We start from the raw sequence: 21,023 nt of genomic DNA on the forward strand, positions 1-21,023 counted from the left end.
GCACACACGTGTGACTTGCGAGTGTGTCCTTCACACTAAAATTTGCTTTCTTCCAACAAAAACCCACTATTAAATGGAAAAGTTAACGCAGCCGTTGGCGTGTCGTCACATATTTATGAAAACCCCAAAATCACTTTGATACACTTAAGAGATCGATGTATTAATTCTTAATGCTTTGTTATTCGTAGTGCAGCGGCTGCTCTTAAACCTTTGTTTCATTTAACCTTTGTTTATGACTCTTTAAAGATGTAGAGTACGATCTTGTGCAATTTCCGGATTTATCAAAAAGAATACCGGCAGATTCCCGGATAATCCTCATTGAATATCATTTTTAATTTTAATTTTAATTCTTACGCTATATGAAATAGTCCCTGTTGACTGGGCCTGATTTTCTTTCTTTTTTTATAGGGGGAGAAGAGCTATTCGTGATGCGTTCACGGACACTTTCTTTGTTCTAACCACATGCCATCACTGCGCTAAAGAATCTCTTTTATCATCATTCTAACATTATTTATTTCGTTTCCATCACATTACAACATATACAGAGATTTTCCACAACAACGCAGCATACAAATTATGAAAAACAAAAATGGCGACGGAAGTAAATAAAAGAAAATAGACCCTACGTCTACATTTACCAACATGATTCAACTTGTACAGGTGTCAGGAATCGATGTCACGTCATTAACTTTTAGTAGCCTACACTTTTAAGTACAAAATACGAACTCCGCCTGCTGCCAGTATATGTGCTACACAAGAACATTTAATGGACTGGTTATATCTTTCATAAACAGTTTGGGCTACTAAAGATAGGAGATTTATTTCAAACACCACTAGTGAACAAACGATCACCATCACCAATATTATGTACATTATATTTATAACTGCAGTCTTTTTACTGAGCTCCGTGGAAACTCCCAACTACGACGAGTTGGAAAAATTACATGTTTTATCAACGATAGATAGATAGATAGATAGATAGATAGATAGATAGATAGATAGATAGATAGATAGATAGATAGATAGATAGATAGATAGATAGATAGATAGATAGATAGATAGATAGATAGATAGATAGATAGATAGATAGATAGATAGATAGATAGATAGATTTCTAACTGTGAGTATAGAAATTGTAATAACTGATGTCTTTAGTGCAGTTTTTCTCACATTCTCTCGGGGACAGCAGCTCAGACTTTAACGGGGACATTGTCTCAGATACTGGGGTCGGCGTGGGGGAGATCCTTCTCCGTTTGGCCTGTTCAAAGATTCCAGAGTCGCTTGAATCTATGGATTTAATGGAGGACGGCGTCTTTATCCAGTTCGACTCTGACGCTACGTCTTTGCCTTTGTTCTCCTCGGAGCCGCCAATGGGTGACCTCTCTGCCGGGATGGAGTCCCCCTCCTCGGCCAGGTAGCTGGTGCCGGCTCTGCCTCCGATGGAGTTGGAAGGCCAGCAGGAAAAGACCGAACCGGATTTGCTGTTCACGCCACAGTACTGCGGCGGCGTGCGTCCTCCCCAGCCCGACGGGTCTGCGTAATAGCCAAGAGGGCGGTTGGAGCAGCCTGCGGTCGACAGAGGAAGAGCCTTCACTCCGGCCGCTGCGTAGGACAACAAGGTGGCCGCGTTACCGGCGAAATCAGCGGCGTCGTATGCCGAGGCTGCGAAGTCCAGTCGGTTGTTGGCAGGGGTGACAAACCATCGCTGCGGGGGGGTGTCAACAGTGGGCTCCTCGCTTTGCTGCGGGGATAGCAAGCTGTTGCCGAGTGGGACGCTGCGCTCCGTGCCAGGACCAGTCCCCATGCCAGGGTGAAAGCGAGATTTGGCATAAGTGCTGACAAATTGGTCCTGCAGGAAAGAGCTAGGCATGGCGTATCTCGCACCCGGCACGATCTGTGAACGAGGAGAGTCACCCGGAGATGGAGTTAGGCGGTCGATGTCGCAGCCTGTGTAGACACTGCAAAAAACAAGGGAAGGGAAAAACACAGAAACAATTCAGTCACTCAGTTCTGACAGACTCTCCGGAAACAAAGACTTTGGGGTCAGAACCATTCAGCCAAACAGGCCTTCTGCTTCATGCGTGTGCTCATGGCGTTAGTCAACGTAAACCCCTCACACAGTCTTAGAAAAGTTTGGGTGTTTCATTTTACATTGAGGGGAAGAGGAATCGAAACAAAAATATTCTCGTAAAGTTAAAAAAAAAATCTTAAATTTTGATCTGTGCCTACGTATTTGTGCTTTAAATTTTACATTTCAAAATATCAAATCGGCCTATGTGCAGAAAGATTAATGTTAAGACCTGCAGGTGGAACATTTTTGCATAAAAAAACAAGTAAAAATTGAAAAGTGATTAACCTTCGTTTAGACATTTTTATTACAGAAGCGTAAATACAAAAAAAAGTTTGAAAAAAATTAATAAATCTTACGTGTCATAGTTGTCCCGAAATCCTTTGGCAAACGGATTGTGGTCGATTTTTAATTGCGTAATCTGTGAAGAAAGTCATTAATTAATCATGAATTATCGAGTTTGCAGGATACAGACTGCTGGCTGATCACGTGCTTTTTTTTAAAAAAAAAAATTAAACTTAGTTTTAAGAGATAAATGCGATTTCTATGTAAAATATTGCCAGAGAAAATCTTCAATTTATACTTTTTGCTTTCAAATTACACATCTCTCAGCCTCGTGGGAAAAGTACGGGACATTTTAGATAAAATTGTAAAGGCCTATTGTGAAACCGAGCTCAATAAAAATGAACGTGCGTGAAATGGACGTGCGTGCTGTAGCCGCCGAGGCCAAATAAGAAATATCCGTACGTCGGTGTTCTGATAGGCTGTGACGGCGACGAATTGCGTCTCTGTGAAGGTGAAAGTCTGGACTCGTCCTGGTTGGCTGGTGTCCTCTGTCCCATCTTCGTTCACTTCCACCACATGGAGCCGAGGCTGGTACTTGTGGAGAGACTGAAGAACCACCATCTGGAGAGCCGAGCAAAGACGCGCGTCAGAAACTCAGCAGCAAAGTTTGGAACGGTCGAACAATGCAAATGCTACACTCCTCTAATTCCATCTGATCTTCTGTGTGCCGCAAACACACCATTTTGGGCGCAAACGAGTTACTAAACTGAGGAAGACTCGGCTGGAATTTCATCACATTAATAATCAGAACATGTTGTTCCTGAAGCAGCTGGCATGCTGTTGCGTACCTGCCCCGTGTTGTTGGAGGCACCTTTGTTGTTTGTGAGTTTAAGCTTTCCAAACGAGATTTCTTGACGCATCCAGTGCGCACCGGTGTTTGGCGAATCCGGGTGCATGTAAACCCTGTTTCCTAAAATAAGATTGAACCGACAATTATAAAGAAACCTTTACAATTAATGTATATAGCGTAGATTATATATTATAATTAAAATTATTATTAAAAAAAAACAGGTAACCTTAAATTGGAATTTAAAAAAAAAAGAATGTAATATCGCACCTATGACATTGGTGTCTGCCTTCCCGCATGGCACCCACTTGCCTCCTTGAAACCGCCAGTGATTTGGGTCAGCAAGTATTACATCCACAAATATATTGTAATGGGCAGTTGGGTCAAGGCCAGAAATGTTGAAGCTTAAAAATGGAAACATCCGTCTGTGGGGAAAATGAGGACATTTAAAAATAAAAAATAACCATCAGGCAAAAATGGTTTAAATTCCAAGTTGTCTTTTATTTCGCTGGTGAAAACGACTCGACGCTAAAGTGTATTTAGAGGGACGCGGTGGCGTCTCCAGAAAAGTCGGCAGGCACTTACCGTCCTTGCTTTGTGATGATCATTTCTGTTTGATGCCTGTGGAACTTTAGCCAAAGGGCCCTGTTGCACAGATACACCTGCGCTTTCCCCGGAACCAGCCCTGCCTGCGCGGTCGAGAACTGGTAAAAAGCCCCTCCTTGGTACGTGTGTCCATACTGTTGCGCGTAAGGGTAGCCCGCCGCCGGGTAGCCTTGAGGAGAAGTGTTGGTCAAAAGGCTGTTGTAAGCTCCGTTAGATATGACCGGGTGGTGGGCCATGTAGCGACTCGGACTCCCGATAGAGAAAGCCGGGTGCGCTGGTCCATGCTGGCTCGGGTATGGAAACATGGCACTGGGAGCTGCTGAGACTGAGTGCGGCTGAGTAGACGGAGAAAAAATGCACCTTTCTCCTGCAGATCCATCGAAATTATGACGGATGTCAGAGACTCCGTGAAGATCAGGAGAGAGTTTGCCCCTCTGGACGTCCCCTGATGCGTCCTTAGAGTCGGGAAAATTGTCTGCCTCTGACTGATTCGTCATCTCCCTGGAGTTTTTTTTCAGGGGTGAACTTCTCTCCAGGTTGTCACTTGCACATATAATAGGATGATCCTCCAACGGAAGCTCTGGTCCATCGGAGCCCTCAAAGCCACTGCCCACATTCATAAATTTCTTGGACAGATCACTCGCGGGCGAGACGCAGCTCTCGACCTGCATAGCTTAATAAGACGCCACCACTAGTTTCAACATATATCACAAGCTGTTGTGCACGCCCTTCTTAATCTAACACTATGAACGCGCTTTGCAATCACTCGAAGTATCGAAAGCAGCAAATTAGCCAATACCATCTTGCAACCAGGAAGCATTTTCTATCCGTCCCTCTCTGCGCTGCGCTAATGAAACGAGGCCTGTCATTGGACGGTTGGAGGCTGTAATTTAATTAGACAGCTCTTAATTAGGACAATCTGTGGAGCGCTGCTGAGCAAATGTGATTTGTTTATGTGTCACACGTGTCTATTTTTGATTAAAACATATGGATGCATACTCTTTAATATTTGTCATCATGAAAAACACTCAAAAAGATAAAAACCTTTACCTGCTTGCAGAGAGCGGACCCTCATGTCAGCCGCGTTATTTACCTATTTACCGCCGTTATTTACCTATTTATGCGCCATGAGTGCCAAAGGATGTCTGCCGCGGAAGCCAAGATATATTATTAACACGCCAAAAATGACAGCCCATGACAACCAGAGCATCTGATGCCTTAAAATGTTTGTGATATGGCGTGAAATCACGGCGTCCCACTGAAGATGTGTTTATGAGTCGCGGTGCTGGTTAATATTTCATGCCTTAAAGTTACGAGCCGGCGGGCTGATAACAGAGCTGCTGAGGTGACTGCACCTCTTAAACTGAAAGGGGAGGTTCTGCAGAGCAAAATACGATTTAAAAAAAACAAAACAAATAACTTTGATGGTGACAATTTAGCGGCGCTGCAAAATTGACGGTGTTTTACATCAAACTGGCTAAAAGTGCATTTCCCGGCACACTTTAATAAATCCATCCATCCTTTTTTTTCCAAGGCTTCCTGTGATAAATAGTAAGTGGTGCTGATTTTTAGTGCCCCAGAAAAACACGGGCATTTTTTGATTAAAACGACACAAAGAAATGTGATAATTTAACATTATTTTCACCACTGGTATTAAAGTTAAAGTGCTGGATTATGCGTTTAATGGGACTTTTGAAAAAGTTTTGCATTAAAAATGTTCTCTCAGGACCACACACTCCAAACATAACATACACAGCCACAGATTAAGGTCCTTTATCAGCACCCTGTGGATTAAACATCACCTCTCTTATTATTCTGCACTAGATAAATGATTAAGAAGGCGAGTCAAGGCCTTTTTCAGCTGTTTGTCTGGTATTTGTAATGAACACCCATCTACAGCAAACAAGAGGGGTCATTATAATGAGGTTATAGGGTCCAGCAATCTATTCCTGTGAATCATACAAGCACAGGCTTGTCTGCGCCTGAGAAAAGCGGATTTCTGCTCTCCTCATTACAGGATTAAGGTTCACTTCATCACAGATCTATAATAAGCACAGCGAGCATGTTTTTAACTCTTCGATTGAACAAACCAATTGTTGAACACCCATGCAGAAACTCGGTGTGCTCCCCCAGGTGTTCCGCTGCCTGTTTTTCATCCTAAACCCCCCTTTCTATTGGCTCAGCCAGTGACCGCGGACAGAACCAAAGAGGAGAGGGGCTAATTTGTTATGCTTGTGGCCAGCCATGTCCCTGGGGGGTACCAGGGTAGCGCAGGTTAGGAGCTCTGCCACTAACGTTGCATAAACCCCCTCTGATGGAGCCCCACATCCCAGTATTCTGCAAAAAAATACTGAAATTTTCACTCCAACGTGGTTTAAAAAGAATCCAAACAATGCAGATTTGCAGCAAAAAGCAAAAGTATCATTTCAAAAAATCGGATCAAAACCACAATTTCACAAAAGCACTTCTGGACTTTTATGAGCCGTTTTACATCAAAGATGGGCTTTTACTCTACACTCTCGCCATGTTTACTGTTGTGCCAAAGAAACGCGCTCGCCACCTGGGTCTAATCTAATCAATGTGAATGACAAGGGGAGAAAAAGCCTGAAAGTGAGCACCAGCTTAGGGACTTTACCTAATGCCCAGCACTGTCACTTCAATGATATGATCACAGCACACAAAATGACAACAAAATTATAGCCAGCAAGGATATGGGGACATAGTGTGCTACTCCAGTCAGGTGAAATTGCTTTTTCCGACTATGAAATGGCTTGTCTCTTGTCGGATGGGTAAACATTTCCTTGTCAGGCCAGTAATAAGGAATGAGGCACACTGGGCTGGACTAAGAGGATAGAGCCAAGGTTATTTGGGATTCATGACAGGTAGTGGCTTATATTACAGCGGCACTAAAAATTTCATGGGAATGCATTTAAGATGGCCTTTAAGTTATTTATATGTTGTTTGCCACATGTCATTGCGATTTCCATCAATAAATCAAACTATTCCTTCCTTCTTTCTTGCTTCTGCCATTTAATAAAAAAGGAGGCAGAACTAATATTTTCCTCAAGTCTTTAATTAATGGGGCAGGTTGGTTCAGAAGTGCTCTTTTGCCATGTTACCATAACTATCGCCCCCTGTGGTTTCCTGCCATCAGTGATCTGCTCTGTCACAGGGAATCAGGGTGCCCTGTGACAGAGCAGACAGCTGGAGGCCTGCTAAGGGGTGGAGTGGACAGTTGTGGCTTTTAAACCCTTATTAGTAGCCGTCCCTGGACACACAGAGACACGCGTCCTGGCAGAAGTGCACTCCTCCACCTGCTCATTATTGATGCCCTTTAAGGGTCGCCGAGCCAGGCCAGCCGCAGCCGTGATTTTTTTTTTTCCTTACCACAAAGCACCCGGCAAATTAACCTCAGGACAGCTAATCATGCTAACTGGAAATTTGAGTGCTGATAGCAGCATTGACAGATGATTTGTGCAAAACAACTATTCATACCGGAGCTTCATCTGGTCCAGATAAAAGCAGCTCTGCCTTGAATGTGCCTCTATCTTCTGCTGGATGCCGTTTGCAAGGTCACATTGCTGCCTTCAGGGAAAAACATAAATCCTCTGACGTTGTTTTTAATTTTTTTTCTGCTAACCAAGATGTTCGATATAACAATCCTGCGGTAGAATGCTGGCACAGTTTCCCGCACAACTATACTGGGATCTTCTAAAACATAAGAGCAGAACTGTTCTTTTTTACGAGTAAACAGCCAAAATACAAATTTACGCGCAAGAAACATGAAATCCGACATTTCCCGATTATTTGGCGCCAACAAATGTTCAGGATCTAATGTCACAAAGTTAGCAAAAGGGCTAATGTCGCTATGAAAACTTCTTTTATCACCTGCTTCTGACCTGTTATCAAGTGTTTGGTTTGATGCTGGTCTCTTTAAATTTTAACGAGGCTGTGTGACCCGTGGAGTGCAGTTGGGGTTTGTGACCATTTTGTTATTTCTGCTGCCATGCACTGTCAGATGTGTGCGAGTGAAGAACGTGGCCACCAGCCCCAGTAAGCCCACAGCATGAAAAATTCAGACTAACTCTACTTTTTAAGCCATTTCCTGATGAAAAGCACGCAGAAATGAAACTGACTTATGCCAAATGAATATCATTGAACTGCTGTGATTGTGAGGTGGATGTTTGTGACTCTGAAATTATTTATTAAACATCAGTTCCATTTTAAAAGAAGCCATGAAGTGGGCACTTGCTCCTGTGAGAGTCCTCTGAGGTTTCATCCGAGTGCCATCAGTCGAAACCTGAACAATAGATAATGGAAGGTTCCAGTGGAGTGAGCTTTGGATATTTCTGAGGCTGTTTTGCTCTGTTTATACAGAATAGAGATGATGAAATGCGCCAAACAACAATTCTGAAAACCAGATCCAATTTATAAAACACCTGTAATTAATCCACAATGAGTTGCGATAGAGAGAGAGAGAGAGAGAGACAAAGAGAGGGGGAGAGAGAGAGAAGCAGCACAGCTGCCTCAAAAGAAACTAGACTTCTTCTATTAGAAGAAAATATATTTGGGGGAGAACAGGATCAAACAGGCGACTGTCGTGTTACAAGAATATTCTTCATTAAAATCACAGGCAACAACACCAGGCCAACACGCAGCTCATTGGGAATGCGGTGTGAAAAGAGAGGCCCGCAGATTATCACTCCACGTAGCTCATGTTTAATTTATCCTGGAGCAATATTGTCGGAGGCTGCGATGAACCAAACGCCGATAAAAGCTGGAACGACAACTTGGTAGGGCCCAAAAATAACCCAGGCTTTGAGTAAAATGCTGCAAAATGGAGGGAGCGCAGTCGAGAGTGGAAGCCATGCAGACGCCGCTGATGTGTTTAGCGCAGCTTCACAGCAGTGTAATATAGCTGCTTTCAGTTTGTTAATATTTCAAAAGAAGGCCTCTAAATGGAGTTTACTTGACCTCAAGGAGCAATTAACCCTAGAAACCTGCACAGAGGAGCATTAGATGACCCCTAAATCTGAGTAGGATATGTCCACAAAGGCAAATAATCTCACTTTCAACTGTACAAGGAACCCTACACCAATTTATGTGTGTTCGGCTTTGTGCTGCTTTTCTTTTTTTCGCTTCTTCATCCTCCTCCTCCTCTTTGCCCTCCTCCTCCCTATGGCTGAGTGAAATGGAATTGCCTCTCACATTCAAAGACAGCTCTAGGAAGGTGATAATAGAGCTACTCCCTGCTGTCTGCAGGCAGGAAATAGGAAAGTGGCATATGGGGCCAGGAACCAAATAGACAGGAAATGTGACCAGGCAAGGGAAGGAACTAAAGAAAAGGTTAATGATCAGTTCTGAATTCTACAGGGAGGAGAACTGTGTTCCAAGTTGAGAGGAAAAATAAAAGTGACATAATTTGCCATATATCTCTTCCACTCAGGTCCGGGGCGTCAGAAAAAAACCCCAAAAAACAAACACGCTGAAGGCGTTCCTGGATAAACTTCACCAGAAACAAACGGCAGAAAAACGAAATAAATCGGGTTCCTGTCTTTGCCACAAATGTTTAGTCCGCACGAGCCTCACAAACGATACGCGCACTGTAAAATTCACAAACGCCTCTGAAAAGGAATATATCACACGGTGCCAAAATTTCACACCGCAGCGAAGATGGGAAATGGACAGAACCGGATAATATAACAGAAAATCCGTCTTCACAGCCTCGCGATACGCTCCAACAAGTGTGAACTATTGGCTGCTGTCCTGCTGCTGCCTCTAACCGTGGCCCAGCACCCCTGACCTGAGACATCTCCAAGAGCATCCTGAAACACGCTTGAAGTGTCCGGAATGTGTGCGGTACGCCGGGACAACGTGGGGACCGTGCGTGGATTATTAAGAAGAAAAAAGGAAAACGATTACACAATGGCCAAAGAACGTTTCACACAAACGTGAGTGAAAACATGAAAATTAGTCCCGCAAGTGCAAAACAGCGGCAGTGTTGTCATTAGAGGCTATGTGAGCTTTAACAGGGAGCGAATTTGCTTTCAAATTTGCACCCTGTTACCACACCTTCGTTCAAAGAGTTTGAGCCCTTTCACCACGACGTTGGATTCCCACTTTTTAACTCTCAGCTACATCTGCTCCAACGAAGGAATCAATTTTGCAGCAATTTGCACTTGGTTTGAGCCGCTGAAGAGCTTTTGATAGCATTTATTGTATGCTGTCTATTTTAATTAGTCACACTAGCATGAGAAGACTAGCTTTAACTTTAAGATGACAGCCGACTCGGACTCGTACTATGTAGGGAATTCTCATTTCTTATGAGTCACTTGTGTGTAAAGCTAAACTAAAATGTCCACCTTGTTGACGTTTGAACTTCTGAAACAAAGAAGCATCAAGTTTCCCGGGGTGTCCCAGATCTGACAGCCAGATCATTTACAGCTGACAAGATAACACTTAAATGCAAAGGTGACGTGACAGTGTCTTCAGAGCCAGGCGGATCAATACACAGCTTGGCTCGTCAGGATCTGAGCAGTGGTTCGGCTGCCTTTTTATTTTTTATTTTTTAGAACGAGCGAACGCTGTCTTTGACAATGTCTGCTGCGTTATCACTGAGCAGATTTCCTGCCTTTTGTCGCAGCTGAAATATTGATATGTGAAATGTTACAAAACATCTAGGGGGGCGGGGAGGGGGGCAGCAGCAGTTACAGGTGGAGCTTCTGCAGCTACGAAACGATGGCGATGGCAGAAAAGAAAGCAAGGGAGCCGGTACGTGAGTTCTAAACTAATTGGCATTTGTAAATATGAGTTTAGAATAATCTCCTGGTTGCTGTCAAAAGGTGGTCAAAGAAGCCCATATTTCCAAAATGCCTCCCAGAGCGATGGCCAAGAAGGCCCCTGTATGAGTTTGAAAAACTCGGCATCTTGCCTCGTTGGCCATCCAGGCTGCGCCGGCTGGCGACACATTTACCCCCCTTTTCCCTTCCCGTCCACATCTTTACACTTAAATAAAAAATCAAATTCTATCTTTCAAATATTCAGCAGGCTCCTTTTCCTGGGAGAGCTAGGGAGCATTGTTGAATAATGCAGCCAGACAGGGATCTCCCGGAGCTGGTCCCTATCGCAGGCATCGCTGAGTAGGTCTGATCCCACTGGCATCTCTCACCGTGACATCATCATTCACACAAAGAGATATGAGGAGACGGTGCTACACTACTCTACCGCTCGAGCCAACTCTAAAACAGGCAGTGGTGTTACTCATTTAAACCAATCTACCGGCCATCTGTTGATGCTAAAATCATGGTCTGAGTGCCATTTGCAAATCACCATCAGTATGTCTTCACTGCTTGCTCCTGCACGCTAACATATCTACAAAAAAAAAAAAAAAAAACACACATCGGTGGCTTGCGAGACACTCACAGATCCTGCCTTACGTCGTGCGACTCTGGTGGGTGTGTGGATGTAAAAACCACAGAGACAAGCAGCTAAGGACGAGGAAAACAACATCTCCATGCGGCAGCAGCAAGCCTCTGCCTCACAGATTAGGGCACTGGGAGCACTTTGCAGGGTGTTGTCACAGGTATGACGAGGGAGACCTGGGGCCTGCTATCCCCAGGTTATACAAGGTGTGAACAAAATATGCAGCCAATTTGTTTTTGCACCGAATTAGAAGTGTGTGTGTGTGTGTGTACGCGCGTGCGTGTGTGCTGGGGGGTGCTTTGTCTTCCTGCCCCCCGCTTGCTTTTAAACTGGTCTTCGGGGTTTTATTTTCTCTTTTATCAGCGCTATAAAAATCCCTGACTTAATTATAACCAAAGTTCTCGGAGGTGAGTCTGAACCCTATGTTATTTTTACTGGTCGGTGAGGGAAATCGACAGCCGCACGGTAGACGTGGCATCGAAGACAAATCAGATCCAACAAGCTCGGTCTAATCAGAAAGACAAAGAGATGGGGTTGGCACGGGAATGGTCGATCTTGGGGGAATTGGCAAAACCAATAGCAAGCAGGAGTATTACATATGGCGTGCCATTTTCACAGCTTCCACAAAGAGAACACAGAAAGTGTTATCTCCTACTATCTGGGGCTAGTAAACAACCAGACCGATATGCTGAATAGGTTTTGTCCTGCAACAAAAAACTGGTGGTAGACGAGGCTAGGTGGCCGCGAGGGCTGAGTCCGAGCAAAGATGGTGAATGAGGCCGTCTTCCCACCAATTCTGCGAGGTGTCAGTCAGGAAGATGACCTGCCAGGTTGACTTTCACCTCTCATCAAGCCAGATGGTTTCTCGACGCCGCATAAATGAATTGATTTGAGAGCGGCGTCACTCGCGAGGCTCGTATCCTGCAGACGTGGCTCAAAGATGGGAGCTGTGATTTGCTGGGCTGGTGAGGGGACACCGCGAGTGTCCATCCATTTGTGACGATCACTTCTGTTGTGTTTGTGCCTCTGAAGTTGCCAGAGCGCTCGCACAAGGCCTTTGTTGTTTTAACTGTACACTGAGCACACTCAGAGTGTTATCTTCCGTATTACGGCCCATTGCACTTCATTATTAGAGGCGTTTTCCCCGTAGTGTGAGCTGCTATCAATAATGTAACAATCTTTCAATTATTATATATTGTTAAACAATCTGCTAATGAATTGTGAAGCAATTTTGTCATGGCTCAAAGCTCCATTATCAATTAGATGTGGGTGATTTTTGTGCTTCAGTCATTAGGCACACATGGTGTAAGAATGTCCACCTTACACTTAGTCAGAGGTGTTTCTGCAGTTTTTGTTATTAGCGGAGCAGCATTTCCAGCCCCATGCAAAGCTACGGCTCCATGTAAGAGGACCCCAAGGACAGCGCAGGAGGATCCACTGCCATTTTCACAAGGGATTTCGATATTCACACCTGCGCTAGGTGTTGGTTGGGAGTCTGATAAGCATGTGTGAAACCAGAGGGTTGGCTGCTCCAAGTGGATGTCGTTTTCCTCTATCTGTCTTTTTTATTGTCTGTTTTATGAAAAAAACAATAAGAATAAACAAAGCTACAGCTAAGCACGGTGTATCTTAGCTACCAGCCAAGGGTCTAATTGAAGACGCACATGACCATATGGACACGTGACAATTTTAATCTCCAACAGCTACATGCAGACACACGCAGCACAGGAAATATTTTCCAGTATAATTACCAGTCTGTCCGACAGCGACTGCAAATGCAGCAAAAATCATTGAGAATAACGGCTCTTCGCGCTATAAAATAACAGACCTTTTTTCCACGAGATCAGAGGCAGAAAAACAAAGTGCATGAGAGCTGCACCTCCTCTCCCTACATTGGTGATGTTCAGAGGCAGCCTGTTTTTGGAGGTGTTAATTGGCAAATTCAGTACAAGTCAGGAGCATGTTCCCTGTCGTCCTCGGCCAGCAAGGCAAGGTCATTAAAGCGAGAATGGATTCTTTCATGCCGCCTTAACCCTTGAATTGCAAGTTACCATCGTCCAAACATCCCCGCGCTCCATCCGTGAGGAAATAAGATGGCACGCTGAAATAATAAGACCATTATATCTCAAGAGACTGTCTTTGAAATTGGCAGCGAAATGTCTTCAAAAAAAAAGTTCAGAAGTTTACAAATGTTGAAAAGATATGAAAGTAGCCTTTTAGTCGGTGGCGATTTTTCTGAACAATGGCACATTTACAAAGAATTTCTTTGTGTTGTGGGTATTGAACGAGCCCCTCGTCCGCCTGAAACGCGAGCCTCCTTTGGGGTTCCGGGTGCGATCTCACCACTGCCTCTGTCATCACTTGCTGTGACTGCCAAATCTCTGCTCCGGAAATCAGGGCTCTCAGACCAGCACTGAAGCAAACACAATGGAGAGGTGGTGGTGGTGGCGGTGGCGCAGGGGGGGGGGGGGGGGGGGGCTGTTGTCTGTGATTTTGCACAAGGCAGCGACGGCTTCAACACGTTTAATCGGACTCAAAAGCCAGTTCCACCACTTCTGCACAGAGAGCGCGCGGAGCTCGACGCATGGCAAGACAACTGTGAGGTGATACTCACAGCCCGTGACGCCATGAGAGTTGGCAGTCTCTCGTGCAAACGGTGACCAGTGCGCAGGCAGCTGAATATGCTTCCCTCCAAAGTTGTTAATTACCGAGGTGACATTGATGTGAAGAGGCCATTTTAGCCAGGTGACCTTAATCCACTTGCTAGCTCCCTGTTTTGTTTCTTTTTGATTAAAGCCTTTAACAATTTCCCTTTTTGTGCGGCGGTGGCGTGATCTGATCAACCTTGTTTTGTAATATTTAGATAAGATAAAGGCTTTGTGGATGAACACCTTATCAGTGTGCAGTTATAATCGACTTAAATGGCAATGGAGGACGGTGTAACGAAGAGTCTTTGGTTTCCTTTTACTGTGTAAATTCATCAAATGCATTTCAATCACTTCTTCAGAATAGACCATTGCAGCGGTGGATGAAAGAACTAAAATGTGTGAATAAAAATATTACGGACATATGAGTGGATTGGATTTTTGACTGCAACTCCGTCTATAGTCCAAAGAACATTAATCATACTTTGAGTCTTGCTGTGTATTTTTATGCATTTACAATGAACAGATCAGACTAGAACAAGAGACGACATTATTGGCCAGTTCCAATAGTCTTGACCTTCTTTTGGACATGATTTACATTTTCCTCTCCTGATCAGAATCAGTCCACTTAAATAATTTGTTGCTACCCAGTATCCCTGCTGTACAGAGCTTCAAGCTGCTGTACAGCATCAGTAACATCATACAATCATAAGAATATTATATTAAAGCTGATATTATGACCAATATTCGCATTAATCTTTCCGCTTCTCCATTTGATGTGAATTATTATCACAGGCCTCATTAGGTTACAGACAAATGTGGTACATTTAACTGTTACCAATATATATTACACCATCTCTCCATCTATGCACTCCAGAACATCCAGCAGATCTTTTATGTTCAAATAAGTCAGGCTAAAGCGCCGACACCTCCAGCCTCAGCCTCCTCCTTCCCCTGTCCACTCAAAAATGACGGCCGTCCCTTATAGCCGCTGACTTCTCCATCTTCTCAAACCCACTGGCGACTGGAAGCAGCGCTGATTAGCATGCAGTAATGATGGTGAGCTGGGCTCCATTGTTCTAACACCTCCCCTCTCCTCCGCACCAATCTGTCACCATTCAGCAGGCTAGAGCTGCCTCCAATGCTTCTCTCCACAAATGAGATGGATAATTAGTTGCCCCTCACGAATGCTGCACTCTTCCCACCCCTGATTGCTTTCACCTCCTTGCTCCTGGCAATTTTGACACCTTGTAATCAGCCTGCTACTCCTCCATCTTGATCCATATCCTCTTTTCATTCGCTTTCATTTTGACGCTCCCGAATCTCCTCCCAATCTGCGGCCTCTGGGAAGCATCCTGAGAGGACAGAGGGGACAGAGCTGATGGTTCACAAGAGATGGTGGCAATCACAACCTTTCAAAGGGGAGGGAGTTTTCTTAATTAGCTCAAATTACTGCATATGTGAGTAAATTTACAGTGCGTGGAAGTATGCACAAAAAAAAGCTAGCTGTCATCGCTAGTTTCCTCTGCCAAATAACAATGAATGACAATATAATTATGAGCAAGCAGATGTTCATGATCCCAGAGAGAAAAGCACGCAGGCTGCACAATGTTCAGCTCTTCACAGATTAACCAGAGAGGATCATTAGGCCTGTGTATTTGCCAAAAAACCTGACTGTATTTTTCTCCTGAGTGTTCCTGACGCGATGGAGGTTTTTTAAAAAATGTATTTAATTCCAGAATAGATGGGCAGCAGCTTGTGGGCACTTGCTCCTTATTTAACGGCAACGCGTGAGAGAAATGACATAAATATGCGAGAGCTTTCCTGGGCGAGCCAGCAGCGTTGTTACAATTGTTTCACGCGTTTGTGAGTCATTGTTGAAGCTGTGAAACACTGAGAATAAGCGTCCTCTCCAGCGTTTGAGGTGAGTCCAGAAGCAGAGCATCTACAGCTTTACGCTCTGCCGCTGAACACATCTACAAAGCTGCCAAAAGTAAGAAACTGTGTTTCTAGTCCGTGGTCATCACTCTGACACTGCAGTAAAACCTCACGTGTGGTTTTGTTCCTACAAAATAAAAGATTTCTGTATAAATACCAATTTTCCTTTCACAACTAACCGTGACGTTGCATCCAAGGAGGGGTGTTGCCACATGCGCTGAGGATTGAACACATGACACTCGTCCTGTTCCGCAGACTTTGTAAATAACAAACATGGTGGTTAAAAATGTTTAAAAATGAAAATTCTCATCTGTGGAAAAAGTGCTTGCAATCCATTTTTTAACATAAAATACACATCTGAATGCAAGCAAATAAATATTAGGCCCTTTTGGATCTAACAGCATCCCAATGTGCTTTATGTTTACAAAATGATTTCAATATTTTTTAAAAAGTGCTGTAAGAGTAAATGGTTTTATTTTGCTCATGTAGACCACGTTTCTCACCGCAGCAAAATCTCAGTGAAGTATTAGAAAAATAAAATACAGCGAGGAAAGCAATGTACCACTTATTTCTTCAACATTAAATAAATTCAAGTCTTATTGCAGTGTCATTTCACTGACAGGGACGGCGCACTTAAGCCGCCGCCGCCGCCGCCGCCGTCGCCGCCACAGTTGTGGCCTGTCAGTCTCTGCCTCCACAGTCACTCATGGGCTTCATTCTTGGGGGAGAAATGCAAGTAAAGGTGGCTGTTCATTTGGTCCTGGGGAACCACGGCGTGGCAGAAGGCACATTTATCTGGACTGCTGCTCTGAGACTCCGACGCCTCTGTCCCCATGCCGACGGTATCGCACAGCTCGGGGCTCCACAGGGGCTGCACAACCAATCACAGGAAACGACCTATTATTATTATTACTGAGTAATAAATACATGACGGAGCAGCTGACTGTCCGTGTGATACAACAATTAAAATAATCATCACTATTGAAGTATTTTTGTGTTCATCCAAAGCATCCTGCTATAAATACCTGTGTTAATGTAACCAGATGGCAAATATTGATATCTTACTGTATGTCACTGGCAGTTTTTTACACTGACATCAGCACACGACATCCAATTTCTCCAGCAAATTTGTTCAATCAGATTCAGACACTGGTAATGTGCTTCCATCTGGCTCAAGCCTTCCAGCAAAAGATGCCAAATATAACCAGAGTGTCCATGATTAAATAAAAAAAGAATCAGCACACATTACGCAGTAATATGGTTCAAGTTAAGCCAAGGGGTTTTTTTTCTCTCTTTTTGGACTTCACACCATTTTACTCCTCCATTAGCAAAGACCAATCAGGAACTGCTAATTTCCTACCAGTTTCTTCAGATCTTGTCCTGTGATTCTCACCTGCTGGGGTCCTCGCACCATCTCCTGAGAGAGCGAGGGCGATGATGAGTGGGAGGGGGATGTAGGGTAGACAAAAGGCATGGGCAGCTCCACAGGCTGCTCCTCTGTCAGTGTGCCGGGGACCATGGTGAGGGGCCGCTTTGTGGGCATGGTCAGACCGAGGTTCCCCTCTGGAGTACTGTTCAGGAAGTCATATTCACTGTCTGCAGGGGGCGGGAACTTCAGGCTCAATTTGCTGAGAGAGTCCACTAAGTCCCTGTCCTCGGAACTGGCACCACAGGGTGCCAGGGACGAGGGCGGGAGCGGGATGTCCACCGCCGGCCTCAGCCCCGTGGAAAAGGGTGTCTCCACCTCTTCCGCACGGTCTGTGCACTGGATGGGCATGGAGAAGCGCTGATCTGACGGACGGTGGAAAAACACGAGTTTTTCAGTCTTGAGGAGAATGATGACATAACCGAGGACATCTGATGTAACCATGCACGTTACAAACGCCATCCTATTGTTTCTAATGACCGTGAGCACAGGAGAAGCATATTTCAGCACTGTACTGACTTTAAAATGAATAATCCTGGCGCATGATTAATTATCTGGATTGTATTCGGAGCCAGCATCACTCAAGCCGCACTATTTTTACTAAAACAGTCAGCCGTGGTTCAAAAGGTCAGCGTAGCGTTCAAGATTATCCCTACTGTCATCTCATTAGCGTAGGAAACAAAGAAAAAGTAAGAAAATCTTACACTTGTTATGACTGCAATAAATCCTAATTTACTCCAACACATTTTCTTCAAAATAATTAAATTAGGAAAATAACTGGTTATGATAAACTTTAAAATTACCGTTGGACGTCTCATTTCCACCACGGAACCGCTTCAGTTGGTCTTTTTGTCTTCTAGTTAGAGACTGAATCTGTCGGAATTTCCCCTGAATGGCTTCAAATGCGTCCAGCATGTCCTGACTGACAACACGAGGCAAAGCGTGACGGAGACCACACACATTTACACGGACTCAGGTGGTCGCCACGCACAGGCAGATACTTACGAGTCACTGTTGCTGTTGACCAGCATGTTAGGAGTCGCAGCAACCGTCCCCCTGTTCTCCTAATAAAACATAAAGAAAGTTTGCATTAATTAGCAAAGGTCTTGTAAAAATCATTCGTAAATATGTCATTCCATCTGCAGGCTTCTAGCGGAAACAATTCTAAGTGCAGCAAACTCAAGCCGCTGAGCTTTGCAATGATGTTATCCTCTAGCACCATCTGGTGAGGTAAAGCAAGATCCACCTTTAGAGAAGTCAAACAGGGTTGACGCCATAACAGCAGCAGGGCAATGATGTTTTCCTCGGATGATTAGGGAAAACCTGAACAGGGGCAGGTTAAAAGCAATGAAGTTTGTTCCATGTCATTTTTATGCAGATAAAGACCAGAAAGGTCCGTGTCCACAGGTTCACACACGCGTGTGCTGATTTTCCTTTGCTGTCTTATAAAGGGCATCAAGCTACGATGCTGTCAACACATGAGAACAAGCTACAAGGTGACTCGGTGTTCATTTTTAGCACGAGAACTGTGCAAAAACTAGTTTCACAGCCGTCAGATTTCAATGGTAAACACAATCAGGAGCGCTGCCGCTCAGCAAACGTACCAGGTACTGTATCTTCCTATAAGCGCCGGCCCCATCGAGCAGATGGTTGCAGGGTTCACATTTCATCTCTGCTTGGAGAAAGCGGTGGAAATTCACAGTTCAGTGAGGAGGTAAAGTCACAATCGCAAACACACGGATCTCCACGGGGACTTGCTGACAGCAGACGGATGATCAGGTTCACCCCACTAACCTGGACGGTTCCTCGTCGCTGATAACCTCGCTTCAAGCTCTGAAATTAGCAGCTGCTGCTCCTCTATCTGCTTCTGGAGCTTTTGAGTGTAACGCTCGTAATATTCAGTCTGTAAAAAAATGTGGTTTACATTATTTTCCTGGCATCATATTTGCGATTTGTTTAAGCAGAAACTGCAACTAATCGGATTCACAGTTTGACAGCGAGTTCGTCACCCCGCCGTTACCTTTTGCTGCAGCTCTTTTTTAACATTGTCCTTCTCAATGGAGACCTGACGATAAGCCTCAAAAGCCTTGTTGAGCTGATCTCCGATGTTCCTTTCCATGCCGTGTTCTGCACGAACATCACTGACGCAGCAGGCATGGGCCCTGGGAGGGGAACAGTGCATGTCAGAACCAAGTGGCAGCACAAGAGCTAAAATGTGAAGTTGCTCTTAGAATATTACTGACACCAGGATGCAAAAGATGGAATAAATAGATAAATGTGCGTGTCCATAGAGATCCAGTTACTCTGTCAATGTTTGCACCCTATAACAAGTGTTTAGCCTTGCAAGCCTCAAGCCCACACAGCTTACGCTTGAGCAAAATGTGATAAAGAACCAGGAGCAGTGTAACTATAAACTCTTGAAACATCTGTGTAGGAACATTTCAACCCAAAACCATCTTTTAAAATGATAATGGTAATATTTTCAACAATAATAACACACGCACGACTGCATGTAATGAGGAAGGCTGACATTTCGACCAGTTCCTTTGTAATCATCAGTAAACTTGAATTATTTGTTCATTATAATGAGTGATCACATACTATTTCCCATGCAATTAAATGTTTAAATACTCACTTTTTAGGATGGAAGAAGCAGCTTTAGTACAGGGAGAACCAGAATAAGCTTGCTATGCCTCACAATTTAAAACAACTTTAAACTAGAATTCATTTAAAATAGAACTACTTTGACATACATCTTCATGAGGATTAATGAGAGCCACTGATGCACTGAGGTTTGGAAAGAACACTGACAGTTGTATCATCCATGACAACGGTGATATCCACATTTTGGTCAACGCCTCGCTGCGACTCCTGATCGCCCGGTGACCATTAATGGCACCAAGTTGCCCAACGCATTTGCAGAATCTTGCTCAACTGGTGGAAGACCACTGACGCAACCCAGACCGACTTGGGTGTCTTTTCCTGAGCGGTGCCAGAACCTTTTCAGCAACTCTGGCGCATCCGGAGCGCCTGAGCCCCCGAAGGGCGACGCACGGAGACGGACGCGTGTCCATCAACAGCACGAATAATGGATGTGACCCTAAAGCCGCTGCTTTCTGTTGACACACACACAGTAAAGCCACGGTAACGCTGGAAGCCTTCGCATACACAACCTTTGAGCACTTTAAAGCGAACTTCTAAACCCATTCCACACAGTTCCGTATTCTCTGAACTTCACGACCGGCGAGGCTGAGCTCATTCAGCCGGTGGCGACGAGGAGCGACGCCGTCCGCAAGTTGCCCTCGCTGCCGGAGAGTGACTGTCGCCTTACCTTCATTCGAGTAACTGTTAAAATCCCAATTTGTGTTTCTGACACCAACGCAGTCCAATCCTGTGATACAGAGATACCAAACACCGGGGAGAATATGGTAGTGTATGTGTGTGTTTTACATAGCCCAGTCGAGCTGGGAACTTCCCTCGGGGAATCCCCGGCTCGCTGCACTTCCGCCTTCACCCGATTCTGACCAATCAGCGCGCAGCGGGAGCGGAGCTGGGTGGTTTGCTGGTCGAGGGTTCTTCCAGGCTTCGCGTCTGCAAAGCGACTCTTGTGCATGAGAATATTGTCCCTACAGCCTTGTTCTGCGCTCATGTTACTCGTCGAGGTACTGAACGTGTAATTCCTCTTGGTGTCCACCTTTTGACCAAGCAGAGTTGCGCAAGTCTCAGCTAGGTATCGAGGTCTTAAATGCAATGACTGTACGAGTTGCAGGTCAGATGTAATAGTGA

At 44.6% G+C, this 21,023-nt stretch overlaps 2 protein-coding genes across 2 annotated transcripts; both read right to left on the reverse strand.

Moving 5' to 3' along the window:
* Positions 1-495: 495 nt before the first annotated feature.
* tbr1b (T-box brain transcription factor 1b) lies at positions 496-4,560 on the reverse strand. Its single transcript, XM_003961934.2, has 6 exons — positions 3,786-4,560; positions 3,471-3,625; positions 3,202-3,323; positions 2,816-2,974; positions 2,428-2,489; positions 496-1,958 (listed from the first exon to the last, which is right to left on the reverse strand). Exons 1-6 carry the CDS (start codon positions 4,475-4,477, stop codon positions 1,115-1,117), a joined length of 2,034 nt encoding a protein of 677 aa, XP_003961983.1. The 5' UTR covers positions 4,478-4,560; the 3' UTR covers positions 496-1,114.
* An 11,691-nt stretch (positions 4,561-16,251) lies between these two features.
* tank (TRAF family member-associated NFKB activator) lies at positions 16,252-20,732 on the reverse strand. Its single transcript, XM_003961963.3, has 8 exons — positions 20,569-20,732; positions 19,258-19,399; positions 19,032-19,140; positions 18,842-18,909; positions 18,243-18,301; positions 18,041-18,159; positions 17,205-17,602; positions 16,252-16,682 (listed from the first exon to the last, which is right to left on the reverse strand). The coding sequence occupies exons 2-8, from the start codon at positions 19,354-19,356 to the stop codon at positions 16,512-16,514; spliced, it is 1,023 nt and encodes a 340-aa protein (XP_003962012.1). The 5' UTR covers positions 19,357-19,399; positions 20,569-20,732; the 3' UTR covers positions 16,252-16,511.
* Positions 20,733-21,023: the final 291 nt, after the last annotated feature.

The sequence above is a fragment of the Takifugu rubripes genome, chromosome 1 (assembly GCF_901000725.2).
Source record: "Takifugu rubripes chromosome 1, fTakRub1.2, whole genome shotgun sequence".
NCBI classification, from domain to species: domain Eukaryota; kingdom Metazoa; phylum Chordata; class Actinopteri; order Tetraodontiformes; family Tetraodontidae; genus Takifugu; species Takifugu rubripes.